Source organism: Oryx dammah, unplaced genomic scaffold (assembly GCF_014754425.2).
Source record: "Oryx dammah isolate SB20612 unplaced genomic scaffold, SCBI_Odam_1.1 HiC_scaffold_27, whole genome shotgun sequence".
Classification (NCBI taxonomy): Eukaryota; Metazoa; Chordata; class Mammalia; order Artiodactyla; family Bovidae; genus Oryx; species Oryx dammah.
In genome coordinates this window covers 17504305-17528792 of record NW_024070211.1, presented here as the reverse complement: position 1 = coordinate 17528792, position 24488 = coordinate 17504305, and the positions used below count along the sequence as shown (strand labels likewise).

The following is a 24488-nucleotide window of genomic DNA, read 5'->3' as shown; positions in this document are numbered from 1 at the left end:
CCGCTTAAGCTTCTTGAAGCTTTCCTGACCTTAACACCCTTATACTTGCAAAACATGCATTTAAAAAAATGACCATTCTGTTGATTATCAGTATATTTTAGAGTACTGATGGACATCAATATTCTTATTCTTTTTGCTATTACAAGGAATCTCCCTAAACATATCAAGGTATTTCAAATCAGCATGGAAAAGATGATTTATATAATAAACTACTTTGGGGGACTTTGGGGGGACCTCATTGCCTTATCAACTTCAAGAGAATCCAGCCAAGGGTCAGGTTAACCTCCTGGACAAGATGGAAGAGGCATCATTGCCTCTGTTGGAGGTCCATATCTAATGGGAAGCCCATGAATGGGACTCGAGACTGGAAGACCTATCTATGTAAGTAAAGGCACCTGAGGAGGAGTAGTGGGTACAGCCAATGAATGAATGCCATCATGTGGCTCTGCAGAGACAAAGCTCAGTTCAAACACATCATTCCATTCTGCTGTTACCAACAAGGAGCATGTCAAAGTTAGGAATACTTGGAGTTCAATCAAGGACGATCTTCTTACTCTTACTTCTTACTATTTGTCTATTCTTGTCTATTTCAATACCGTATTCACTTTTCAAGCTAGAGCACTCTATTTCTGACACATTTGGTTGCTGATATTCCCAATATACAAATATTTTTTGTAGAACACATGCCACTCCTAATGTTCATTCTAAAGAGTTATCTGCTTCCCTGTCTTAACTATGAACATAAAGGCAGAATGTACAAGCATCAGTGTGCTAAAATAGTAGTCAGGAAACCGCAGTGCTGTAATGGGAAGGTGACTCAGGCCTAGGAAGGTCGAGGATGCCCAGGCCAGCCTTGGCACATGGAAAGTCTGCAACATGGTGGCTGAGAATGTAGTAGGAATTCACCTGCTATTTACCTCTGTCTTGAGATGTTTTCTTGAAGGACAGATCAAAATTCCTTTCTGCAAGAGAGAATGGGTCAGTGAATGGGACTGTTCTGAAGGCTTTTCTTTTGTAAATATCCAAGTCCCCACTTGTGAATGAATATTTGTACATGGACAGCCTACTGGGTACAAGAGAGCAGGAAGAATAACTAGCTCCCTCCTCCCATTGGCTCTTCTTCTGGACGTTATTTATTCTCTGTCATTCAAACTCAAGACCTGTTCTCTCTCTGCCAGCCTACCCACTCCTTTTCCTTCCCGTTTCTTCTCTAGATAACATCCTTACGATTTCATTTCAGGGATCATATTCCGAGTGCTATGGAGCGGTTTCGTGTTGGGACCTGGGATCACAGAGACTATTACTCTTGTTTGTTGCTCACGGGTTGGAACAGTGTGCTGGGGAAGTGGAGAGGAGGGACTGGCCATGGGCAGGATGGTCTGGAAATGCTTCACCGAGGGGCCCACGTGGAGTGTAGTCTTGAGGAGGTGTTTACTGGGTGGTGGGCACAGGGAAGCTTTCAGAGGGGTCTCTCTCTTCATCTAGTTTCCTTGAAGCCCACCCTCTCCCATACCAGCAGGGTAAGCTTCTTAAATCTCTCCATCTTGTATTTAAAGTTTCCCCTCATCAGCACCAGTCTGGGTTCCTAACTTCCTCACCCACAGTGTTTTTCTATGATCGGTTAGCTCTTTCTCAGTCCCGCTGTGGAATCCTGATGGGAATTTCCTTACACTTCTGTTATTGTAATTCCGCTCATCCTTCAGGGAATTAAACTCACCACCTATGTGTCTCTTGTTATTACAATACCTGCAGCAGCTTTTGTAGGCTCTCTCCTCCACAAAACATACTCCGCTTCCAGTTCTTAGAATGTTTCCGCTTTCCTTCAATTTCAAATTCTTTTGGTGTGAACCAAACTCCCTTCTCATTCTGAATACACTTCTCTGAGGATCCTGGAAAGTAAAGACAGTCCATCTTACATCCACTCGCATCCGCGGTGAATTCACCCTAAACCTCCACCCCCCCTACTCATGGTGCTCTACCGTTCTGGGTTCAGAGACTCCCTGTGAGGTGGGAGAAGGAGCAGGGAAACCCAATTCCTCCTCTCTGATTGAAGGAAGCCCTGAAACCCAACTGAGTGGTGAGGGATTGGGACAGGATTTGCCTTTCACGTGGCAAGGACATGTGTTACAGGTCCATGGATGACTTCCATATGGAAAGGCAGTGGCCTGGTCACCAGATATAAAATGACATTGAACAGGTGGAAAAATCCCTTCATCACAAGCCCAGCTTTTTCTAAAACAGCCTTGCTTGCAGGGTCCACACCCTGAACAATGACACGTGGATATTCTCTTCCCTTCTAGTGATTCCTTCATCGCGGGGTTCCAAAGGGCAGAAGGTCAAGGAACTCACCTTGCTTCATTTTCTCCTTATATAAAATCCCCTTTGCTTCCCCACAGGTCACGGGGAGTTCAGGAGAGTGAAAATCAAAAGTTTCATCTTTGGGTTTTTCTGAAAGTAAAAAAGAACAGGTTGGAGTTCCCTGGTGGTTCAGGGGATAAGAATCTATCTGCCAGTGCCGGGGATGTGGTTTCTATCCCTGGTCAGCAACTAAAGCAAGTGTGTCACGATCACCGAAGCCCGTGCACTCGTGTGCCTAGAGCCTGTGCTCCGTGACAGAGTAGACGGCCCCCAGGCACAACTAGTGAAAGCCCACTCGCAGCCACGAAGACCCAGCCCAACCAAAAACCAAATAAATACATTATTAAAAAGGAAAAGAACAGCTTAGTGTTCTTCAGTCTTCATTCTGTCTCCCCCTTGAATTTTCCATGAATTCTAATAATAAGAGCAATGACCATAATAACATAAAGAATGCTGCGGGGCATTCTCTGGTTAATTCACAGGAAGTCTTCCATTTTGAGTGGCAGACTACATGGGTGTACCGAGGGGTCCTTAATAAACAAAACGACCCCCGCCAACCCTACATCACATAAAATACCTTAATAAACATATTGTGCTTCAATTGTGTGAATGTGTTTAAATTTACAGACTAATCACAATCACCCAACGCTCCTTTATTCCATAAGCATCCTGTTTGTCCCTCTGTGCTGATGGGAGTTGCCAGCCCAGAATATTCCTTTGCATTCATGTAGTTGGAGAATATTTCTCTATGATTTTTTTTTCCTGATTCAAACAAAGATGGGGGTAAGTGAAGCAGTTAGCACTGAGAGGAGAATGTTAACTCTTGTCCCTTTTCATTTGATTGCTCTCCCATTTCTTCCTCTAAGAGGAAAAGAAAACCCCCAAGTGTTCTAGACTAGTCTGCACATTGCCTGTGGAGAGATTAGGCAACTTAGAGCCTTAGAGTAGGGATCTGGGGTTCTGATTCAGGAGAAGGAATTGTAAAAGTAGAAGGGGTAACATAAACATCAGGCTTCCCAGGGGCACTGGTGATAAAGAACCCACCTGCCAATGCAGGAGACATAAGAGACTCAGGTTCGATCCCTGGATTGGGAAGATCCCCTGGAGGAGGAGAAGGTAACCCACTCCAGTAGTCTTGCTTGGAGAATTCCACGGATAGGGGAGCCTCTTGGACTACAGTCCAAGGGGTTGCAAAGAGTTGGACACGACTGAAGCGCCTTAGCACGAACACAACAAAAACATCAGTAATTCTTGCTTCCCCCCTCCCCTGCCAACCTCACTCAGGGCGAGTTCATTCGAGACAGACGCAGGAGCTGTTTCTCGGGGTGGGGGTGGGGCAGAGAGAAAGGGCTCCCCAGAGCTGATGTGCGCTCATACTGGATGTGGTTGCATCTGCAATGAGGCAAGGAGAATATATAGCCCAACTCTCACCCTGGCCTCGAACACCTATAGAAAGATCTACAGGAAAACACGAAAAAGCAAGCGCACCACTGGGGAAAAAAACCGAAACAGAGCTGCATCAACGGCAAGGAAACCATGAGTTAGTTCAGAAAGATACGAGCTAGGCAGAGTCAGATGAGAAATGAGAAGTGAGGCGAAAGTTGCCTTCTACAGAACCCAGAGGAAGCTCAGCCTTGCGGAGCAGGGGTTGTAGCAAGGTAGGTAAGAATAAGGGGTGCGAAGACCTTGGTGGGAAGAACAGCTGGCCAGTGCTCTTGCACAGAGTAGCTGGCTCCACCACTGGTCCCCAGCACCCGCCCACTAAATACGACCCAGTGAATGAGAGCGGGGCACTGGGAGCCAGACTGGGTGGGCTTGTAATCCTGGCTCTGCGATTCACTAGCAAGCTTACAACAGCGTATGCTGATGTCATCAAAGCTGAGTGGGGCATTTGCTGACAAGGCGGAGTCACGGGTAACTTTGAATCACTGTGAAGATCCCAAGGGGGATTCGGATGGCAACAGGGACCTTCCATAATTGTGTCACCGAAGGATCAAGTACAGCCCAGTGTGCAGAGTGGTGGGCACGGGCAGCTCCCTCTCCTTTGCCTGATTAGGAGGGACCTTGTGTCTTTAATGCTTCCAAAGCCACCCCCTCACATACCCCCCTCAGGGAGGGTAAAAGTTTTCTGATCTGCTTCCCGTGATCTTTCATTTGGTTCCATCCTGCCTCTCATCTCAGTAAACAGACGTTAAGGATGGAAGCCTGGGGGGGCGGAGGGCGGTGTGAATGCAGCTCTCTCAGACCTATTAGGTCAGCGCTAGTAAATGCGAGCAAAGACGAGGAACCTGCTAGGAAAAGGAAGCAATTAAAGAGCAAAGGGAGGGACTTCCCTGGTGGTCCACTGGCAAGTGGTACGAGTTCGATCCCTGGTCAGGGAACTAAGATCCTGCATGCTGAGCAGCGTGGCCAGAAAACAAACAAAAAACAACCCCAAATCAACCAAACAACAAGCAACAGCAACAGCAATAACACACACAAACAGAAAAAGAAACCCAAAGGGAGTTCATAGAGATGAATATGAAAAGCCTGGTGGAGAAAATGAAAAGAAAAGCCAAACAGAGACAAAGAAGAGCGGAATGGAGAAACCCCCATACGTGATGGGGAAGACCACCTCCAGGGATTCTTACAGAACCTAGGAAAGAGGCACAAGGTGAACACTATACCTGGGGACTTCCCTGGTGGGTCAGTGGTTGAGAATCCACCTGCCAATGCAGGGGCATAGGTTCAATCCTTGGTCCGGGAAGCTTCCACATGCCACGGAGCAACTATGCCTGTTTGTTGCAACCACTGAGCCCATGCTCCAGAACCCTCGGGCAGCTGCAACTACTGAGCCCATGCACCCTAGAGACTGTGCTCCACCACAAGAGAAGCCACCGCAATGAGAACCACAACTAGAAAATAGCCTGCTTGCAGCAATGAAGACCAAATGCAGTCAAAAATAATAATAATAAATAAAAATTAAGACAGAAAAACCCATCATGGCCTGGGGAAAAGTCTGGACCTCTGTGGTCTGTAGAGGAAGGGCCCGTGTGGCGATGGAGTGGCTAGTAAAAGCAGCACATACGTTTTCTTGTTTATTTGCACAACAGCCTTAAGAAAGGGAAGGCAGTGGTCATGGACCTCATTTTAGAGTTGGGGACTTTGGCACAGCTTTGGAGAGAGAATGCCTGGTAGTCACCACACTGTGAGATGAGGCTGGCATTGGAATCCAGACATGCCAGCCCCTATGTGTGTGCTCTTTCCATGCCATCAGGAACAATGCAACAAGATCCCACATCATTTAACAGCAGAGTGTGTGGAGGGGCACTCAGTCATTCAGTTGTGTCCAACTCTTTGTGACCCTGTGGACTGTAGCCCACCAGGCTCTTCTGTCCCACACAGAGTGTGTGTGTGCCTCCTAAGTCACTTCAGTCACGTCCGACTCTTTGCCACCCCAAGACAAGGTGTTAAATCAGAAGTCAAAGCCGGGTGGGCGGACATGCTAAGGAGGTGGGAGAAGCTGATGCTGGCGGACAGCTGTCAGTGTTTGCCTAGACTCTTGCCTCCTTCTTGTGTTTCCTACAAAGACCTGGAGGGGGAGTATTTAATTTTCAGCGTAAAACAAAGGACTTGAGATTAAAACACCTAGGTTGGTTTCAGCTCATGCAAGTCCTTTATGTTCTAATAGAATCTGCAAAATGGGCTGGAAAATACCTACTTGAGGATTAAATGGCAGAGTAGAACAAATCGGTTGCCAATTGTAAAGTGACGTACACACTTACATATCGTTGGCAGGGCTTCTGTGTATGGTCGTGTGGAACACACCCTGAGCAGAGAGTGCCCCTTTAAGGTGGGGGGTGGGGAGCTCCTAGTGACATCAGAGCTATAGTCCATTCGCACACTTCTGGCCTCTTTCCAGCAGGGGGCAGTAAAGGGCCTGGTTACAAGAATCACCTCTGCCAGATATAAGTCAAGTGTGTCAAGGAAGGGGCTCTTTTCTAGTTTATATGGGTCAATGGAGGTCCTGATATAGGTATTCATACTTGATGAGGAAGAATGGATAATGTATTGATCTGACAGCTATTTAAGCACAAACTGCAAGGCGCAGAGGAGAGCTGGAGCCACGAGCAAGGCCTTCTGACCTCATTTGATTTTCCCGAAGTGAATAGGATGTACAGACAGTTAATCACACATGTGATAAAACACACAAACTCATAGCCTTAGAGAAGAACTTACGGTTACTGGGGGGAACGGCGCGGGGAGGGATAGTTAGGGAGTTTGGGATGCACATGTACACACTGCTGTATTTAAAATGGATAACCAACAAGTACCTTCTGTATAGCACAGGGAACTCTACTCAATATTATCTAACAACCTAAATGGGAAGAGAATTTGAAAAAGGATACATGTATAGGTATAACTGAGTCAGTTTGCTGGACATTAGAAATTAACAGAACATTGTAAATTAACTATACTTCTTTTCTTCTTCTTCTTTTTTTTTTTTAATAAAGAGATCTGAGGATTTCCCTGGTGTCCAGTGGTTAAGACTCTGTGCTTCCACTGTAAGGGGTGTGGGGTCGATCCCTGGTGAGGGAAGTTCTGCCTGCCTCAAGGTATGGCCAAAAAAATAGAGAACCAAAAAAAAAAAAAAAAAAACCTATCAAAAAAGAATTTTACTTGTGATAAGTGCTGCCAAGAAAAAACACTGTACCTGCTGAGTTCAGGAGGCTTTGTTCAAGGTGAGTCTGAAGCTGTGTAGCAAAGAAGGAGGATGGAGGGGTTGGCTATGGGGATGGAGTGTGTGATGGGGGAGATACATGAGCTGGCCCTGAGCAGGATGGAGCAGGAAGCGCTGGGTGATGCTCAGAGAACCAGGCTGGAAGAGACCCTGGGGGTGTGGCTAGGGGTTGGAATATGGGTGTGGATTATGTCCTATTTCTTGACCCGGTTGTTGGGTACACCTGGGCTTTTCCTTCGTGTGAGACCCTCAAGTTGTACACTACGCACCAGCATTTTTCTGTAAGCACGGTGTACCAGCGCTCCTTAAGATGTCGACCTGCGACGAGCTTGACCAGAATAGGAATCAATGCAGGGCTGTCTATGATACTATATATAAAATAGACAACAAATAGAGACCTGCATTGCACAGCACAGGGAACTCCACTCAATACTCTCTAATGGCCTAGATGGAAAATAACCTAAACTGGAGTGGATATATGTATTACGTATACCTGATTCACTGTGCTATGCAGCAGAAAGTGATACGACACTGTAAATCAACTACACTTCAATAAGGATTTTAAAAGTAATAAAAAGAGTGCGTGCTACGTCTCTTCAGTCATGTCCACCTCTGTGCTAACGTATGGCCTGTAGCCCGCCAAGTTCCTCTGTCCATGGGATTTTCCAGACAAGAATACTGGAGTGGGTTACCATTTCCTCCTCCAGGGGATCTTCCAGACCCAAGCATCAAACCTGTGTCTCATGTCTCCTGCATTGGCAGGTGGATTCTTTACCACCAGCGCCGTCTGGGAAGCCCCAGATGAAAACAGGGATGTTAGTAAATGAGGCTAGAGAATGCTGAAGTCATTTATGGTCCTCCCAGAACTCAGTGGTTTATTATAGATGTCAGCAAACTACGGCCCAGGGCAGCAAACTACGGCCCAGGAGCCAATCGGCCCAGTGTCTGTTTCTGTAATGAATGTTTTATTGGAGCAGAGCCAGGCCTACTTGGTTATGTTTTTGCCTCTGCCCGTTTCCTGCTCCCAAGAAAGGGTTAAAGTAGCAGCCGTAAACCAGTGTAGCCAGCCAAACCTAAAAGACTCGCTCTCTGGCCTGTTTTAGAAAAACCGTTTCAAGCTTTGGCTTGCAGTGGCCCCCTCACTTCTGTCCACGTTCTCTGGCCAAGTCACATGGCCCTTCTTGAGTACACAGGGCAGGAGTATGTGACCTTCTGAGATGCTGGCGAGCAGTATTGTGACCTCCCACCTCGGGCTTAACCCTGCGCAGTGCGCAAAGAAGTTTCCAGGAAAACACTGGCAGACTCACTCTTGGCCTGTGTGTTCAACAAATGGAAAAGGCTTGTTATTTCTGTGCGTGTGTGTGTTAGCCAGTCGTGTCCAACTCTTTGCGACCCCATGGACTGTAGCCCAGTAGGCTCTTCTGTCCATGGAATTCTCCAGGCAAGAAGACTGGAGTGGGTAACCATTCCTTTCTCCAAGGGCTTTTCCCGACCCAGGGATTGAACCTGGTTCTCCTGTGTTGCAGGAAGATTCTTTATCGTCAGAGCCACCAGGGAAACCCTTGTTATTTCTAGCGCTGGTGAAGACATAGGGGAAAGTGTGTCCACACCACATTCGTGGGAGTCTAAACTGGTAACAGTTTGATCATCGGATATGGCATTATTTATTTTTAATTTAATTTTTTGGCCACACTGCACCATGCCACTTATGGGATTTAAGTTGCTTGGCCAGGGATTGAATCCAGGCCCTCAGCAGTGAGAGCACAGAATCCTCACCACTGGATGACCAGGGGTTTCCCAGTATGGGATAATCTTATTTTAAAAAATATTTATTTGTTCATTTGACTGCCTCGGGTCTTAGTTGTGGCACACAGGCTCAGTGGTTGTGGCACGAGAGCTTAGTTGCCCGACCAGGGACTGAACTCATGTCCCCTGCACGGTTAGGTGGATTCTTAACCACTGGATCAACAGGGAAGTCTCGAGATAATTTTAAATATGCAGATTCATGCATTAGCCTATTTCACCTCCAGAGACAAACCATGAAGAAATAAGCCAGAGAACGTGTCCACTTCGAGGTTTGCTGCCACTCCCGTCACTGGGCCGGCCCGAATCAGAGAGGAGCCCCCAGACTCCATGGAGCAGAGGTGACTCTGCTGATGGATATGTAAACAGCAGAACCTGGGAGAGGTGACCTGCACCCTGGGGACACGATTACTTCTCCCAACAACCACACCCAGACCCCAAGCCCCCTGCTGTCTTCATGCTGCCTCACCAATGCTTCTCCCTCCTTCTAGTGGTCACTTTAGATCTGCATCACCTGTGCGGGCTCCATGAGAGACCCTCCCATGCTGAGCATTCAGGTGACCAGTGCCACCACCAGCTTTATCCTTTTGTGCAGGCTTTCGGGCACCTTCAGCCTGTGCCTTTTGGGCTCTCGTCATGACCTTTGAATTTCCGGTTGAGTCGTCCTTCTTTTGAGTCTCTTGGATTCTGAGCCCTGATGAGGCTGCTCCTGGACCAAATAGAGATCTGTGATGAGTTTTCGCTAGGGTCCCAGTGGCCCTCCCGTTAGCGACCTTCCTCTCACATTCCCAGTCCCCTCACTTTGAGTTCCCTTTGTACCCCTGCCTGCCTCTTACTGCTACTGCTAAGTCGCTTCAGTCGTGTCCGACTCTGTACGACCCCATAGATGGCAGCCCACCAGGCTCCCCCATCCCTAGGATTCTCTAGGCAAGAACACTGGAGTGGGTTGCCATTTCCTTCTCCAATGCATGAAAGTGAAAAGTGAAAGTGAAGTCGCTCAGTCGTGTCCGACTCTTAGCGACCCCATGGACTGCAGCCTACCAGGCTCCCCTATCCATGGGATTTTCCAGGCAAGAGTACTGGAGTGGGGTGCCATCGCCTTCTCCACACTATTTCTCTATAATTACTCCTCTCTTTTTCTTGGATGTATCTTTCTTCTCCTCCCTAAGCCCTGTTTCTCTTTTCCTCCTTCAATTCTGACTCTTCATTACATGTGTATCAGTGAGAATATAAGTGAGGGCAGGGGTCTTATCTGTTTTGCTTGTTGCTAAGTCCTCAGAAGCTAAGGCATGTGGCCAGAACACACCTCAGCTCAATGCATCTCTGTGGAATGAATGTGTAACAAGCAGCATAGTTTAGAAAATATTCAAATTATGTATTTTTCATCCTTATACATTGTATAGTCCATGGAATTCTCCAGGTCAGAATACTGGAGTGGGTAGTCTTTCCCTTCTCCAGGGGATCTTCCCAACCCAGGGATTGAACCCAGGTCTCCCACCTTGCAGGCGGATTCTTTACCAGCTGAGCCCCCAGGGAAGTCCCTTGTAATGTCAGGGTTCCCTAATTATGAAGTTAATCAATTTTCGGGAAAGGGCAGAATCTAGCCCAGGATCTCAGTTGAGGCCACTTTGGAGATACTACACAAAATCTCAGAAACACAAGAGTGAAAGGGGATTTCTATGTTCCAAAAATTATTTTTATACACCAACAAGAAAAGCTCAGAGGTCTGAAAGTCAAGTGTTCCCAGAAGTTGTTGGTAGAGAGAACTCAGCATGTGACAAGGAGGCAGCGGGGCTGGGGATTGGGAAAAAGAGTCAAGGGGAGGAGAAGGGTGAGGGAGGAGGTTCTGGTCCCTTCCCAGGTCAGACCCCAAGACTGAGGGGTATTGGCAACAAGCAGAAAAATTGGGAAAATGTCCAAAGCAGTGAAATGCCTGTCATGATTCCAGTTTGGGCACTGAGAGGAGATTCCCTCCCAGGGTGCCACATTCCATCCTAAGGGCTGGGAATCCAAGACAATCCCCACCCATGGGCACATCTTGAACTAAAGAAACAAGGAGAAAGGAGAGGGGCAGGGGAAGAGGGAGAGAGTGCAGAAGAAAAGGATAAAAGGTGATGCGCATGAAAAGGAATAAAGCAGAGAAACACAGAGTTACATATAGTTTTGTTTCTTGTGCTGCAAATAACATGCTTTTTCATGCATGGAGTCAATGGCATGCTAAGCATCTCTGGGGGTGGTTTTGAACACTCGATGACCACAAATCTAACCCCAGTTTGGGACTGGGAACCTGAATCCTGCCTACACATTCAGGGTTTTGCTTTGTCTGTTCTTCTTGGCTCTGAACTTGCGCTGGACATTGTGCGTGCTAAGTCACTTCAGTCGTGTCCGACTCTGTGTTATCCTATAGACTGTAGCCCCCCAGGCTCCTGTCCATGGGGGTTCTCCAGGCAAGAATAGTGGAGTGGGTTGCCATGCCCTCCTCCAGGGGGTCTTTCCGACCCAGAGATTGAACCCGTGTCCCTTGTGTCTCTGGCACTGGTAGGTGGGTTCTTTATCACTACTGCCACCTGGGAAGTCCCATATCTCAAAATTGTCTGATGCCTCCTGTCCACCTCCACCTCATTCCTTCCCAGTGATAAGATAAAAGAAGCCTGTTAGAACCAACATGTTTCTCCCTTTGTGAGATGGTCTAGGCACTGGGGTGGAGTCGGCCATGTGGCTGGAGAGAAGAACCCTAATGAACACCAAGGGGATGACAACTTCATCCTTCTTGCTCACCTTTTGAGAGACATTTTTTCTGTCTTTTTTTTGAACTTGACCAGTTATATGTTTTTCTCTTCTTTTCTGAAACAGAAAAGAAAATCATCTTTTATGGCTATCTATAGTGATCTACAAGTTTGAAATTTTTTTAAATTTAAATTATTTATTTTAATTGGAAGCTAATTACTTTACAATATTGTATTGTTTTTGCCATACATCAACATGAATCCGCCACAGGTGTACACGTGTTCCCCATCCTGAACCCCCCTCCCTCCTCCCTCTCCATACCATCACTCTGGGTCATCCCAGTGCACCAGCCACAAGCATCCTGTATCCTGCATTGAACCTGGACTGGCAATTCGTTTCTTATATGATATTATACATGTTTCAATGCCATGCTGGAGAGAGTGTGGAGAAAAGGGAACCCTCTTACACTGTTGGTGGAAATGCAAACTAGTACAGCCACTATGGAGAACAGTATGGAGATTCCTTAAAAAACTGGAAATAGAACTGCCTTATGACCCAGCAATCCCACTACCGAGGAAACCAGAATTGAAAGAGACATGTGTACCCCAATGTTCATCACAGCACTGTTTATAATAGCCAGGACATTGGAAGCAACCTAGATGTCCATCAGCAGATGAATGGAGAAGAAAGCTGTGGTACATAAACACAATGGAGTATTACTCAGCCATTAAAAAAAATACATTGAATCAGTTCTAATGAGGTGGGTGAAACTGGAGCCTATTATACAGAGTGAAGTAAGCCAGAAAGAAAAACACCAATACAGTTTACTAATGCATATATATGGAATTTAGAAAGTTTGAAATTTTTGAGTAAAATCTTTTCTATCTTCCCATCACTTTGGGGAGGAAAGAGAACCATGAGTCAATGTGAAGAAACTACTTGGAAATGAAAAAAGATGGAATAAAGAATAACAGAGATGTGGCAAATTATTAACATTAAAATATGCCATTTTTTCTAATAACTAGTTTTTTCAAGACTAGAAGAAAATATAGAGAGATTGTTATAAGCCATAGATATAAATGATCTTCTTAGCCAAAGTCAAGGCCAAAAATCATAAAGGTAAAAGATGAACAGATTTAACCCTTTAAAAAACTCAAATGCCCATACTTCAAAAAGTACCCATGCAATATTAAAATAAAACTGGGAAATTCCAATATATGTAACATTAGAGGATGAATGTCTTTAATAGATAAAATAAAAAATGAATAGTATACTAAGAAAATGGACAAAAAGCATAAATTGAAAGTACATAAATTAAAGCATAAATTAAAAGAGGAAATACAAATGAAAAAAATTTTAAAAAGCATCTTTAGACCCCCTTAAAAGTCCAAAAAATTCATTGCTTGGTTTGAATTATACCCAAACTTGTAAAAATTTCTATCATATCTGGGTTGATGAGGATGTAGTTAATGAGCGCTTGTGTTGTTAAAGGTAACAACAACAGCAAAACAGTATTTTCTGGAGAATAGTTTGGTAACAAATATGAAATCTAAGATATACAGACTCTAACCACGTAATTTACACTTAGAAATTAACTCGGAGGAAATTATTGGGCAATTGTGTAAAGATACCAACACATGCAATATGATTTCTATTTTTATATAAAAATGGGAAATATCCTAACTTACCGCCAATAGGTTATTATTGAAATAAATTGTTAATCATGCAGTAATGAGCTGTATATCCCCTCCCCTCCAAAAAGGAAAATAGATAATGGATAACATTGATACAATGAGAAAAATGTTTAGAAGTGTTTATAGAATAGACTATGCAGAATAAGCATGTGTGTGTATATATATATATAATGTATATACATATAAATATATATATGTAAAGAATGTATACATATATATGTACATGAATGCAGACCTTTTTGTAAGGTGCAAAAATAAGGTGGCAGAAGCAGATTAAATAGATATTTCATTTCCTGATTAATAACTTTGCATACTGTTGGCAGATTTTATGAGGAACTTTACATGGGGCTGGACAGGATGGGCTACTCTTCAGTACAAGCTGAACCAGATCTTGGCGGCTTAACCTGCACAGTGTATTTCTCTGCAGGACAGGGGTCTCCAGGACAGCTGTCTGCTATGGATGGTGCTGAAATCCATGCTGCTTGGCAATGAAATGGTAGCAGAATTCTAAATTTAACCTGCAGATAGAGTCCTACAGTGGAGGAGGTATGCCTCTCCTTGACCTTGCCTCTTTCCTTTCTTGTGGGCTGGAGCCCAGTAAGGGGGATGCCGCATGCTAAGGATGGTGGAGCGACAGCCAGAATGAGCTGTGTATGGTGCCAGCCCCGACCACCTACTTCTGTATAGGAGAGAGAAATAAGCCTTTTTACCTCACCCACTATTGGGAGGGGGAGGGTAAGTGGTGGTTTTCTGTCACATTCAGCAAGTTAGTCTTAATGGCCACAGCATATTGCTTTTATAGTACTTTTTTTTTTTTTAATGTTGCAAAAAGTTAAATTACTCTTGTAAAAAACACACATCTTTTCCTGGCTTGGATGTCCTAAGGACATAACAATCATTAAAAATAATATCAAATCTACCCTGCTGCTGCTGCTGCTAAGTCACTTCAGTCGTGTCCGACTCTGTGCGACCCCATAGACGGCAGCCCACCAGGCTCCCCCGTCCCTGGGATTCTCCAGGCAAGAACACTGGAGTGGGTTGCCATTTCCTTCTCCAATGCATGAAAGTGAAAAGTGAAAGTGAAGTCGCTCAGTCGTGTCCGACTCTTAGCGACCCCATGGACTGCAGCCCACCAGGCTCCTCCGTCCATGGGATTTTCCAGGCAAGAGTACTGGAGTGGGGTGCCATTGCCTTCTCCGCAAATCTACCCTACCAGAGACGAAATAAGTTCTTTACATTTACACTTTTTCCTGGGAGATTTTCCCAAAGACAGTTTACTGTCATCATCCATGGAATCTTGAAAGTAATAAGAAAGAAACTTTTGAATAAGCAATCTTTGTATTCATTTCCATCAATATTGAGTTGGCAAAGCTTTAACAGCATTATTTCTATCCCTTAACATAATGGGCTTCCCTGCTGGCTCAGAGGTTAAAGCGTCTGCCTGCAATGTGGGAGACCAGGGTTCGATCCTTGGGTTGGGAGAACCCCATGGAGGGAGGAGCCTGGTAGGCTACAGTCCATGTGATTGCAAAGAGTCGGACACAACTGAGCGACTTCACTTTCACTTTATTATGATGGAGAATGGTGGCTCCTCTAGAGTGCTCTAAGGACCACGATTCTCTAGTCCTGCACGTGCGCACAGCAAAGTCAGGGGCTCATGCTCAGCCATAGTATCACATTTGTGTTTATGACTAGCTGTTCACTTCCCAGAAAGGTCATGCGAGAAATATGGTGATTGGGGTCTTAGGGAAAAACTGGATGGCTTGGCAGTGTAATAAAGTACCATGAATATACCTAGAGCATGAATTCTTAGTGGCGGTGAAAGAAAGTGAGAGTCACTCAGTCATGTCCAACTCTTTGTAACCCCATGGACTGTAGCCCGTCAGGCTCCTCTGTCCGTGGAACTGGCCAGGCAAGAATACTGGAGTGGGTAACCATTCTCTTCTCCAGGGGATCTTCCCTAGCCAGGGATCAAAACTGGGTTTCCTGCATTGCAGGTGGATTCTTTACTGTCTGAGACACCAGGGGAGCCTTAACAGTGATGGGTTGCCCCCTAATTGGTTCTTGGGGTGAAAAACTTAACTCTTTTCATGTATAAAGCATAAATAAATATATCCAGTACAGAAATGGATATATAATATACCTGTGTTATTAAAATACCCTGGGGAGTAGGGTTCATGATTAGAAAAAAATATCTAGATGGGCTCTCTGGAGCAGCGATAATGAACAAATGGCTGAGAAACACTGACGCAGAGTAAAACAGCTCTAAGTTTGGGTTCCTGATTATGCACTGTGAGACTTGCGATCCCTCACCTTTGCCATGGGTGATTCTTGGTGGTGCGCTGGGTGGCTCCTGGGGTCTCTTCCCTTCATCCATTTCTGAAGTATTATCACTGATCTCTGAAAAAAAAAACAAAAAACCAGCATTCATGTCACTTTCCCCTCTGGAAAGTCAATGGGGAATCTCCCAGAGAACCAGGAAGGACTTTGAACACTCTGGAGTTGAAGGCTGGAGGTTCCAGTCTTGCTTGAGCCTCCAAGACACCCTCCTGAGAATAATTATACCACTGATCTGTCTGCCAGTCAGGGGAGGGCCATAGCTAAACTGGGCAGTATTGATTCCACTACTGACACAATGTCCTTTGGGGAGCAGTCATTTGAGCCTCTGGACCAGAGATTCAAAGTGAGGTTGTGAACCCCTTGGAGAGTCCTGGAAACTCTTTCAGGAGAACTTCCAGGTCAAAATTGTTTTCATAATAAGATGTTCTTTGCCTTTTTTTTGCTATGTTGGCTTTTGCACAGATAAAGCAGGTAAAAATGCTGGTGCTTCAGTACAAATAAAGTCCCCAAATCTTAGAATTACCTGTTGCATTCTCCACTACCACTTACTCAACATGAAAAAAACAAAGAGCAGTTTCATTTAAGAATGTTCTTGATGAAACAGTTAAAATTATTAATTGTATTAAATTTCTACCCTTGAGAACACTTCTTTTTAATAGTCTATGTGAGGACTTCCCTGGTGGTCCAGTGGTTTAGACTCTGCCTTGCAGTGCAGGGGACACGGGTTCGATCCCTGATTAGGGAACTAAGATCCCACATGTTGTGGAGTGACTAAGCCTGTGCTCCACAATACAGTCTGTGCACTGCAATGAGAGATCCTGCATGATGTAACTAAGACCCAATGCAGCCAAAAGGAAAAAAGTCTATGTGAAAAATTGGGGAGCACATAGAAGGTAGTTTGTTGCACCTTGAAGTACCATGGTTGTCTCAAGAACAATACTCAGGTGACTGAGTTGTAAGCTCACTGTAAAATCCAGTAAACCAATACTTCCCAGTTGTATATGATATTATAAAATCTGGCATGAGTAGGAGATTCATTTGAAACACAAGATAGTATGAAACATCTTACTATAAGAGAGTACGAAAAACTCATTGATGTGGCTTTAGACTGGTTACAGCAAACCTTTAAGAAACTATCACTTGTTGAGTTTTGGTATAGTATCAAAGGTGAATAACCACAGATATCTCAAAAGACTGTTAAAGCACTCCCCCCTTTTGGCTACAAATTTGTGTGGGGTTGGATTTTCTTCCTATGATTCAACCAAAGGTAAAGGGGATTAAGAGGTACAAACACCCAGTTATAAAATAAATAAGCCAAAGGGATATAACATATGGTATAAGAAATAAAGTCAATAATATTGTAATAATTTTGAATGGGGTTAGTTAATAAGTTACTAGACTTATGGTGGTGAGCATTTCATAGTGTATGCAGATGAAACCCCTATGTAGTGTACCTGAAACTAACATAATATTGTACACCAAACATATTTCGATGAAAGAAAAAAAAATTAAAAGAAGCTTTAAAAACAGAAAGCAATTGTTAGCAGGGTACAGACTGATGTTATTAAAAATGTTCTCTCAGCTCTCAATATAATACAGTAAAGATATGTACAAAAATATTGAAGAAGCACATAGTTAATAAAAATTTTTAAAAGAATCCAGCTTTGATTAAAGTAGACATTAAAGAGAGTTGCAAAAATATAAAATGATACCACTCACCTAACTAATATTTTTATTTGAAAAGTGTGCTATTTTTCATAAAAATATATTATTTGTAGTGATAAGTTATTGGTCTATTGTGGGTTGAAGGAGAGAGCCTTCCACACTGAGTGTTCAGATGACAAATTCCATCACCAGCCTTACCCTCTGATTTAGGCATCTGGGCACATTCTGTCCATCTCTTTTGTGCCCTTGTCATGACCTTTGTATTCCTGGTTGAGTCGTCCTCTGTATGAGTCACCTGATCCAGTCCTTGGAGTGTCTTTTGGATCCCATGCCCAGGTAAGGCTGCCCCTGGCCAAACAGTGATTTGGGTACAGTTTTAATTGGGGTCCCAGTGGCCCTCCTCCTTCCCCGAACAGTGATTGCCTTCTCATACTCCCAGTCTCCCCACTGTGAGACCTTGGTACCCCTGCTCTGAACCTCACTTTTCTCCTGCTATCTCTTTGTAACGAGATATATATATATATATATATTTTTTTTTTTTTTTTCCTTGTATGTACCTTCCTTTCCCCTGAAAACTTACTGTCTATTCTCACTCTCTGTGCAAACTGTTGAAATCAATCAGATTAATTTGGGTGAATCCCAGAGCACTGGGGCTGATTTCCTGTTTCCTGGCTTCAGATCCCTGCTGCCAGAAAGTGCCACATCCAAGTAAACATGGTCAGATGGTCTGTTTCAGCAGAGAAGGGGTCTTGTAAAGCACTTTTCCCAGTTTCCTAGGGCCTGTGTGTGATACAGGAGACAAGAGAGACCCAGGATGACTCTGGTAGGGAAAGGGCAAAAAGGTATCAAAGAATTGAGAGGTAGGGGCCCTGCAGTGGAGGATGAGGCTGAGACCCAGAGGATGAAGGTGGGTGGGAGTGGGAGTGTTAGCACTGGGGCTCTCTTCTCCTTTTATTTTGCCAATGGATTTTGTATTTATATCTTTGGACTAGATTTTTTTACTGAGTGCCAAATTGACTTCTCTGGTGGCTCAAATGGTAAAGAATCCATCCACCTGCAAGGCAGGAGACCAGGGTTTGATCCCCGGGTCAGGAAGATCCCCTGGAGAAGGGAATGGCAACCCACTCCAGTATTCTTGCCTGGAGAATCCCATGGACAGAGGAGCCTGGCAGGTTACAGTCCACGGGGTTGCAAAGAGTCAGATAGGACTGAGTGACTTGCATTTTCAAATTGGTGTACTGTGGGGAAATTGTCTCCTTGATTTCTCAGTGCTTCTGTGAAAAGCTCTAGCTTCCTGAGACACAAAAGTATATGTGATATAAAAATAGGAGATGTTTTCTTTCACTTTCCCTAGAATTATTTTGCTTTTCATATACCATAGAAATTAAATCTCTAGCTAGTTAATTACTGCCTAATCCAAAGAGGTGATAAAACTTCTCATTCTGGTCATGATCAAATGGTTGTGGCCAGGGCTAGGCTCCTAGGTTAAGTCCCACAGTACCAGGGACATTGGAGCACTCTATCCCTAGGTGTTTACATGTCAAAAGGGATGAAGCCCAGAACTTGGAGAATCTTTAGTAAAAGCTGGAGGCACCTGGGGTTTCTCTGGCTCTTAGAAAGAGGCATTTTCATTCTCCCAAATTAGGATGAAGACTCAAGATCTTTTCAATCTTATCTCAAAGCAGTTTTTAAAAAATTGCTTTTCTCTTTTCAGGAGCAGAAGAGGATGACTGTCCTTGTCCTGTATACAAACAGAAAATCCATCCTTTTTTCTCCTGTGTCTATAGGATGTAATCTGCATTCACATAGAAGATTCCATCAGCTCTCTCCTCATTCCTGTGGGTCTGCGTATGAGAAATGCTACAATGTCGAACTGGTTGTGAATATCAATAAAGAATTCTTCTTCCTGACCCAGGTGCTTTGTGGTTTTACAATATTCATAATCTAAAGAACATCACTCTGCCAGAGCAGGTAATCTCAGAGCCTCATGATTCTTGACAAACCACACACATGCATAGACAGTTAGCACCAATCTTGAAATGAATAAGTCAAAAATTGAATTCTAAAAATTTCCCCCAATATATTTGCATCCTTCCTCAGCAACAGCATCACCTACCATTCACCCAGCCGTTTAAGCCAGAAACTGAAGAATAAGCCTTGATTTCTCTCTCTCATCCTCAGCTTCCAATTTACCAAATCTCGTCAACTCTACCTCCAAAGTGATCTTGATTAGACCTCCTCTCCAACCACTGCCAGATCTGAATCCAGGCTGCTGTCAGCTCCCACGGCATCTGCCCCCTTAAAAGGGTGCCCTATATCCATTCTTTTCTATTTCCAATTCATTCTTTACATAACACCATAATTTTTTGTTGGTGAAAATTGAATCATGTCATGTACACACTGCTATATTGAAATGGATAACCAACAAGGCCCTACTGTACAGCCCAGGGAGCTCCTCTCAATGCTGTGTGGCAGCCTGAATGGAAGAGGCGTTTCGGGGAGAATGGATGCTGAGTTCCTTTGCCGTCCACCTAAAACTATCACAACATTGTTAATTGACTATATATTCCAATATAAAATAAAAAGTTAAAAAAATTGGATGATGTCACTTCACAGACTAGGTCTCTTCAGTGGCTCCCTTTTGCACTTAGAATAAAATCCCATCTCCCACACCTTGGCCAACAAGGATGAGCTGTCTCTGGCCTCCAGCCCCTTCTTGTGTTCTCATCTTACTTCCTTGGTGGCTTTTTTTCTGCTGTCTCTTCTTTGAGGTGGCCCAGATACATCTTTTTCTTTTCTTTCCTGAAAAGATACAGGTCATCTTTTATAGCTACAAACATTGATCTACCAACGTCATATGTCAACAATGCTTAGCTTCAAATCACAGTGGCCAGGAGGTCATTGGTGATCTTTGGTGATGCTGAAATTCTAAAGCGGCAGAGGAGAGAGAGATGTAAAGAAATTGAGGCAATAAGTCTGGGTAACTCATTTCTAGAAGTTTCATTGTGAAACAGAAGGGAGAGCGATGGAGGTGGCTGAAGTGAAAGGAGGATCAAGAGAAAATTCCTTTCATGAACTGTGATAGGATTGGGCATTGGTTGAATGAATATCCTTGTGAGAAACTGAAAGTCGCTCAGTCATGTCCGACTCTTGTGACCCCCATGGACTGTAGCCCGCCAGGCTCCTCTGTCCATGGAATTCTCCAGGCAAGAATACTGGAGTGGGTTGCTGTGCCCTTCTCCAAGGGATCTTCCTGACCCAGGGAACCTGGGTCTCCTGCATTGCAGGCAGATTCTTGATCATCTGAGCCACCAGGGGGAGATGCTGAATTCTCAAGAAAGAGGAGGGACCATGGAGATGGTCAGGAGAGGTGGAAGGGTTGCTTTGGAGAGAAGGAAGGTACTGGAAAGGAGCGGGCAGATGCAGGGTTTACCGGGTGGGAGCAGAAAGAGAGGGAATTCCCATCTGATGGTTTTGTACAAAACAGGAGGAAAGGTCATCTGATGTGCAAAAGGGAAACAGTGAGATATAAGAGGTTTGAAAATAAAAAACTGGTTTTTTTTAGATTTGAGAGGATCTTGAGAGGATCACAGGAAGTGGAGTGGTCACACAGTGTGGGGGGTCATTTATGCTGGAGTCATGAAGACACAGTGAGAACATGCTGCCCAGCCATGTGCCTCTCTCCAACTGTGCCTGACTTCTGGTACAGTGTGCTGGAAGCAGCTAAGAGTCTCCCCCAAGTTCTAGGAAAAGACAAGAAGCAAAGCAGGTAAAGATAGCAGAAGGTTACTGAAACAATGGATCTGGCACTCTAAACTGGTAAGAAGGGTTACGAAGAAAGGCAGATAGGACTTCCGTGGTGGCTCAGTGGTAGAGAATCTGCCTGCCAGTGCAGGAGACAGGGGTTCCATCCTTGGTCAGGGAGGATCCCATGTGACTTGAAGGAACTCAGCCTATGCAGCACAACAACTGAGCCTGTGCTCTAGAGCCTGGGATTGACAACTACCGAAGCCCTCATGCCCCAGATCCCATGCTCCCCAACAAGGGAAACCACTGCAGTGAGAAGCCCATGCACTGCAATGAAGAATAGACCCTGCTCGCCACGACTACGGAAAAGCTGGAGCACGGCAAGGAGAACCCAGCACAGACAAAAATAAATACAGAAATAAATAATTCAAACAAAGGCAGAAGACTGAATGGAGAAGGGAAAGGTCAGTGGACTGCTCACCCAACTGATATTGAAAGAAAGCTGCAGAGGAAGAAATTGTAAGGAAGAAATCAGGGGGGGATACTTCTGAATTTATTCTTATAGCCTGGGGTGAGAAGGAGAAATCAGAAGTTGAGCAATAGCTATAGAAGGAGCAAATTTCCAGCACTGAATGTCAAATCAAGGAAATCTCAAACTATTGGGAAGATGAGCTGGATTTACATAATGAAAAGGCCCACGGGTCACCTTTGGGTTCGGGAGGCCAAAAATGGGTTGGTGGAAAAGTCACTGGAAATAAGGAGTCGATTTGAGAGGTCAGTGTCTTGGATGGATCTGTTACTCACATGGACCTTGCAGGTGTCCAGGGGGACAGCAGGACTGGGAAGCGACAGAGAGACTCTAAGTCAGCCTTGAGGTCCTCCAGGGGGTGGAAGTCAACGTATGACAGTGATGAAAAGGGAGAGAGCCCTTCACCTGATGGCTAAGCCTCAAAGGATAGGGAGCAAGGGGCTGGGTGAGGCAGTGGGTAGCCAGGGGTGGCATTCAACCTGCCTTCCTACATGAGGAGAGGGTAGCAGAGAATATGCAGTCTTGTCTTAAGAGGAAGCAGGGTCCTCTTGGGGAACCAACTTTCCATGAAAGAGGGAAATGTAACTAACCCTATAAGAAGTTGTGTATGTAGGAGACCTTGATGATTTTGGAACAAACAATTCCAATGGGTGTGTATTTCAACGGCCCCAAATGCCTTCTCATTTCCCTATAATTTTCATGAAGGCCTTAGAGGAAGATGCAGTGAACCAGAAACAAACTGTGTTGGGCATGATATCTACAGTCACCTAGTGGGTGCTCATGACAAGATGCAGCCTCAAACCCACCCTCCTGAGATCTGCAGGAGAAAGGCAATCCTTACCTTTCTTGCTGAGTGTCCTGGATGCCTCCTGGAGCTCCTTTGGGTCACTTGGTTCAGGGACATCATCTCTTCTCACTGACAAAAAAATAGAATTCATTTTAGAACTCAGAGCGGGCTGATGAGAAAGTGCTGAAGGATTCTGGTGGGAAAAGCAGAGAGTGGAGAGCACCCCTAGCACAGATCTGGGGACTCACCAGGTTCTCTGGCTTGGCCTGGGTTTGATCAACTTGTGGTTACTGCTCCCTGTGTGATTATCACAGTGAACCTGGAACAACTGTCCCACAGAGGAGGACTCAGTCTGAGTTCTTTAGAGAGATTCCCCTTTCCCAACGGAAGAAGAAGAACAAAGACTCTCAGCAGCCAGCCTTTGCCGTATGAAAGGTGCATGCTATTGCTTAGATATCTGTGATGGGATGTTTTTAAACTGCTGTATCTGTGATTATTCATCTTGAGAAATAATGAAGAAGAACTAAGTGTCTTATATACTTCCATCTATCTGCTGTTGAAGAAAACAGGAGTCAGCTTGTGCTTGCCAGCATTTGTTAGCCGCAAGAATACCCAAAATTCTGCTAGTTTTTGCTTACATAAGAAAGACAAAAGGGCCTGAAGCCATATCAAATAAGGGCCCATCTCACAAATGGCAGTCACCGTCTTGCTTACACAGTGCTATGAGATTTGTGTCGTCAAGTTCCAGCCTACAAAGGAATAGCTAACTGAGGCAGCTAGCCAGCAGCCCTCAGGCTTTAAAAATGATTTGTTGCATTTCAAATTATTTAAATACCTTAAAAATCCAAATGATGTATAAAAGGATACAGTTTGCAAATGAAAGTTCTCACAGTCAAGGTGGGGGCTGGAAAGGAGGACCATCCACGTCTGGGGTGCTGATTCAGTGTTAGGGTCACAGAGTATTTTTGTTTGCTTTGCATTCTTTTTTGTCTGGTTTTCCTTTACTGTTCAAGCTACAGCTCAGGATAACCAGAATAGCTGATACGGGGAAGTTTATTTTTCCAGAAGCAATTCAGAGAGTTGAGCAGATTGGATGGACACGTTAAGCAACATCACGGAATGCAATTTGCAAAACACAACCTGTGTAAATATAAGGGGTAAATGACCCAATTTCAAAGAGTAAATTGCAAGGGAGAAAAAAAGGCACAAAAGTTGAAACTTGCCATAGTGGCAGAAGGATGGTGTCTTTTTATATATTTATTGGCCACCCCTCGATGCCTGTGGGATCTTAATTCCCAACCAGGGACTGAACTCGCTGCCTGAGTTGGAAGGCAGAGTCTTAACCACTGGACCACTGAGGAATTCCATTTTTTTTAAAATTTATTTTAAATTGGAGAATAATTGCTTTTGCTTTGCATTTTGATGCAGCAATTTGGAGTTTTATCTACTCAAGTGGCCTCTGGGAGTTGCTGAGCCAACTAGCCCTTCTCCACTGGGATTCACACATCACCTGGCAGAGGAATGTTCTCTGTTTGCAGACTCCTTAGTGATGTTTGGAGTCCAGGTCTTGATACTGTGCAGGACCTGAGGGGCTCCTGGGCACAAAAACTTTTCTCTGTCCCCCATTTCTTGAATACAGGAAATAGACTTCATCTGACATCCAAGGCCTTCCCTCAGTTCCAACCAGGAGGTTCAAACAGATGCTAATTAGGGCAGGGAGTTGGGTGTGGAGGTAAGGGAGAAAGGAACAATAGTACAGCCTTCCTGCAAGGTCCGGGGTTCCCCCTCAAGGGATATACATGACGATATTGTGAGCTGTTTTGCAGATACTGAAACCCTCACCAGGAGGGAGAAATTAACAGTTTGCTGCCCATAAGCACAGAGACCCCAGAATGGTAGCAATCAGAGGCGGATGATGCTGTCTCCCAATTACCTCACCACCGACCAATCAGAAAAGCATCCATGGGCAGATGGCATCCTCTCTGAACCACTAATATAAAACTTCTCACTTTGTCCAAACTGGGACACACAGTTTTGAGGACATTAACCTGCTGTGGTCCCTTTTGCCTGGCAAAGCAATATAGCTATTCTTTTCTACTTCATCCAAAACTCTGTCTC

The 24488-nt window shown here is 44.6% G+C and overlaps 1 protein-coding gene and 1 long non-coding RNA gene across 11 annotated transcripts in view; one reads left to right on the top strand and one right to left on the bottom strand.

Annotated features, from left to right (window-relative positions):
* The window catches only part of SP110 (SP110 nuclear body protein), a 45273-nt gene that overhangs the window by 8314 nt on the left and 12471 nt on the right, over positions 1 to 24488 (bottom strand). For 5 of the 10 annotated variants that reach the window (XM_040228146.1, XM_040228142.1, XM_040228147.1 and 2 more), the window contains 9 exons: positions 22425 to 22499; positions 19981 to 20109; positions 17506 to 17655; positions 15616 to 15702; positions 11660 to 11725; positions 9396 to 9590; positions 2350 to 2448; positions 1747 to 1889; positions 918 to 962 (listed from right to left, as the gene is read on the bottom strand). In XM_040228146.1, coding sequence (XP_040084080.1) covers positions 918 to 962; positions 1747 to 1889; positions 2350 to 2448; positions 9396 to 9590; positions 11660 to 11725; positions 15616 to 15702; positions 17506 to 17655; positions 19981 to 20109; positions 22425 to 22499 — 989 coding nt within the window. Of the gene's footprint in view, positions 1 to 906; positions 963 to 1746; positions 1890 to 2349; positions 2449 to 9395; positions 9591 to 11659; positions 11726 to 15615; positions 15703 to 17505; positions 17656 to 19980; positions 20110 to 22424; positions 22500 to 24488 lie in introns of all 10 variants that reach the window. The other 5 variants (XM_040228148.1, XM_040228151.1, XR_005718946.1 and 2 more) reach the window with 4 other exon arrangements.
* On the top strand, positions 6951 to 19217 carry LOC120854277. The gene is made up of 3 exons (XR_005718947.1): positions 6951 to 7079; positions 17452 to 17643; positions 19022 to 19217. It is a non-coding gene; the product is annotated as an uncharacterized LOC120854277 (long non-coding RNA).